Here is a 3,596-nt window from a genome sequence, read left to right as displayed (position 1 = left end):
AGGGGGAGGAGGAGGAGGAGGAGGAGGAGAAGGAGGAGGAGGAGATTTTTTTAAAATTCTTGGTAAAAGAGGGTAGGGTACAGATGAACTGAACATGCGGCTATTTTATTTTAAAATGAAGAAAATTACAATGAATGAAAACGACAAGCGAGAAGGGGGGTGCTCATTGATTGCCAGACTACTATCATGTAAATCAAATTATTTTTTTGAAAAAAATACTGAGTACTGTAATTAACAGGAACATGTAGGCTGTATCAATATGTCACTAATCTATTACCATTGTCTCATATTTTTACCAGATTCTGTACATGGCAATTGTCTTGTACGCCCCCAGTCTAGCGCTCAATGCTGGTGAGTTGGTACTTTTTATATTCTTCTGTTTAAGTGCAAAGTAAGTACAGAAAGCTCTCAAAGTTTACTCTTAACTTTTCTTACGTTATGTAATCAAACAAGATATAATATTTATTAATTAAACAAAAAAATTATTTCATGTATAATATATTATACAATTTTTAATACACATTTTCTTGAAATTTATTTCACATAAAGCTTTACATGCTTCAAAAAAGAAAGTTGTCGAAAAGTAACTTTCTAATGATTCTAGAGTATTTTATAGAGATGGAAAACTACCAGTACATGCAAATGCTTGGATGACTTATATTATTTTCGCAAATTTAATTTTTAGGTAATGGAGTTAAACCATACTAGAAATCTAGTAACTTTCCCTTTTGTCACTTACAACAGCGATTCAGTGTTTACTTAATTCCCTTTTCCTTGAACTTTCCGTTACTCTGCGTGTGTTATCCAAAATTGCGTCTGTCCTCTTTGAGTAACACGAAAGTGGTTTCGTTTCGAAATATTCTGCATTTGATTTACGTGTGGGTTACATTGTGTCCACTCAGGTAGAATATATACGCGCTTCTCCAAACTCAAGGTAGACACATACGTCAGCCCCCACAGCGAGCCACGACTTTATCGAAAAATAATTAAATTTATCAGAAGGGGAGATCCATCAAAGGTTTTGTTAATGATGTCTGTTTACTCTTTATAGTGTTTCTACTCTGAATTCAGATCTACGTAAGGGACGACGTATTATCATTTTACACCTTACGTCAGTGAATAGAGACTGGAGGAGGGGGTATGCCCCCCCCCCCCCCAATAAATCCTGGTACAAATAATGGTCATATAAGAGTACTAGAACTCCGTGACTGTGAGTTGGAAAGACAAGCAAGTGATATAAACATAATTTCATTATTTTTCAAATCTCTCATCGCAATTCATGGCCTGGTTGGCGCTTTCTTTTGTCACAGGGAAGAACACCATTTACAAAGGTTTCACGTTATTGTCATACTAGGACATTTCCCCGGAAGCATCAACGCCAGAGCTGCATAATTTGTTTATATTTATTTGGGATGTAACCACAACGTTGCCAAACATGGGGGCACGATCTACTTAATTTCTGAACGGTGTGCATGAGCACCTTTTGAAATTAGACGTTTTTTTTTACTCTTGTAAACCCTCTCTGACGCTTCAGAAACCTTTGATGAATTCAAAATATGGTTCCAAAGTAAGAAATTAATGTACGCGCTTTTAAATTGAAAAAAAGGAGAACCATGTTGAACGTGTCTTTGGCTGTTCGTCGTTAAGGTTAAGTTCGAGCTGCTTGAAGTAGAAGAAAGACTTAAGGTTGCACTGACCTATCCTCCAACTTTTGGAAATTAAATTGTCTGTTATTTTTGTAGAAATGTAACGCCAACTCGCAGTATTTGGTTTTCATCTACTGCTTTTCCAGGTCATTAATTGGTACTACTGAAATGTTATTTCTCTCTGTCCTTGCTCTGGCCAAGAATGTCGAATGTCGTTTCGTTTAATTCATAGCTTCTTGGCCGGAGTAGGGTATCTCATAATAATATATCGTTAAAGACAACGACAGATGCTTTAGTGAGCCTACTTATTACAATAACCAGACATAAAAAGTATGAAAGATACGAAACTGATTAATACAAGTGTTCTTATTCGATAAATGTCGATATCATTGTTTTTTGTTTGTTTGTTGTTGTTTGTTTTGGTTTTTTAAAAAATTTTTTTTTGGGGGGGGGGGGGGGGTGTTAAGACTATACTTTGGTCACTTTTGGTTTTCATCAACCGCTTTTTCAGGTCATTAATTGACACTACTTTCATCTAATATCTCTCTGCCCCTGTTTTGGTCTAGAATTTCGAATGTTGTTTTGTTTAATTCACCGCTTTTCAGACGAAGAAGGGTAGCTAACAATAAATATAAAATCTTTAAAGACAACGATGGATGCGTCAGTATGCATACCGTACTTTTTACAATAGCCAGACATAAATAGGGTGAAAGATATGAAACGGAAATAGAAAAGTGTTCTTATTTGATAAATGCAGATACGATAATTTTTTGGGGGGACGTATTATATCACTTTTGGTTTTCTTCCACTGTTTTTCCAGGTCACTAATTGGTACAACTGTCTCTGCTCTGGTACAGAATGGCAAATGTCGTATAGTTTATTTGACCGTTTCTCTAGAAAGCATACTTATCACAGTAACCCGAAAGAAAAAAAAACAGGATGAAAGATATAAAATTGATAAGAATAAGTGTTCATATTCGATAAATACTGATGATATTTTAGGGTATTTTGGATTGTACTTTGGTCACTTTTGGTTTTCAATGAAAGCTTTCCCAGGTCATTAGTTGGTACTACTGTCAAGTAATACGAGTATGTCTGTCCCTGCTCTGGTCTAGAATATCGAATGTTGGTTAGTTTACTACTTTTTAGCTTTACGGGTGGAGGTGGTTATCTCATAATATATCATTAAAGACAACGATAGATGCTTCAATGAGCATACTTATTACAATAACCAAACATAAAAAGGTATGAAAGATATGAAACTGATAAAGACATGTGGTCTTATTTGATAAAAGCCGACATGTTATATTGTGGTTTTTAGACTGTACTTCGGTCACTATTGGTTTTCATACACCGCTTTTCCAGGTCATTAATTGGTACAACTGTAATGTAATATTTTTTTCTGTCCCAGCTCCGGTCTAGAATGTCAAATGTCGTATAGTTTAATCAATTCATCGCTTCTCAGCCGTTGTTGGGTATCTCATAATATATCTGTAAAGACAGCGATATCCTTACATATTTCTTTACCCCGACATAAGAATGATGAGAGATATGAAACTGATAAATGTAAGTGCCCTTATTCGATAAATGCTGATAATATTGAATTTATGTTATGTTTTTTTGTTGGTATATTTTTGGAACGTACTTTGGTCACTTTTAACTTTCATCAACCGCTTTTCAAGGTCATTAATTGGCACTTCTTTCAATCAAATATCTCTCTGTCCTTGCTCTGGTCTAGAATGTCGACTGCGGTTTAGTTTAATTATCGCTTCTCGATACACACACACACACACACACACACACACACACACACACACACATACACACACACACACACGCACGCACGCACACACACACACGCACAGAGAGAGAAAGAGAGAGAGAGAGGGAGTGAAAGGGAGAGGGAGAGGGAGAGAGAGAAAAAGAGAGAGAGAAAGAGAGAGAGAGAGA

The 3,596-nt window shown here is 36.0% G+C and overlaps 1 protein-coding gene across 4 annotated transcripts in view; it reads left to right on the top strand.

Annotated features, from left to right (window-relative positions):
• LOC101864372 (sodium-coupled monocarboxylate transporter 1) overlaps window positions 1-3,596 on the top strand; it is a gene marked incomplete in the record, with an annotated part of 54,837 nt that overhangs the window by 28,039 nt on the left and 23,202 nt on the right. For all 4 annotated transcript variants that reach the window (XM_013080154.2, XM_035968691.1, XM_013080153.2 and 1 more), the window contains 1 exon segment: window positions 300-351. In XM_013080154.2, the coding sequence (XP_012935608.1) occupies window positions 300-351 (52 nt within the window).

Source organism: Aplysia californica, unplaced genomic scaffold, assembly GCF_000002075.1.
Source record: "Aplysia californica isolate F4 #8 unplaced genomic scaffold, AplCal3.0 scaffold00076, whole genome shotgun sequence".
Classification (NCBI taxonomy): domain Eukaryota; kingdom Metazoa; phylum Mollusca; class Gastropoda; order Aplysiida; family Aplysiidae; genus Aplysia; species Aplysia californica.
This window is presented reverse-complemented; position numbering and strand designations above follow the sequence as displayed.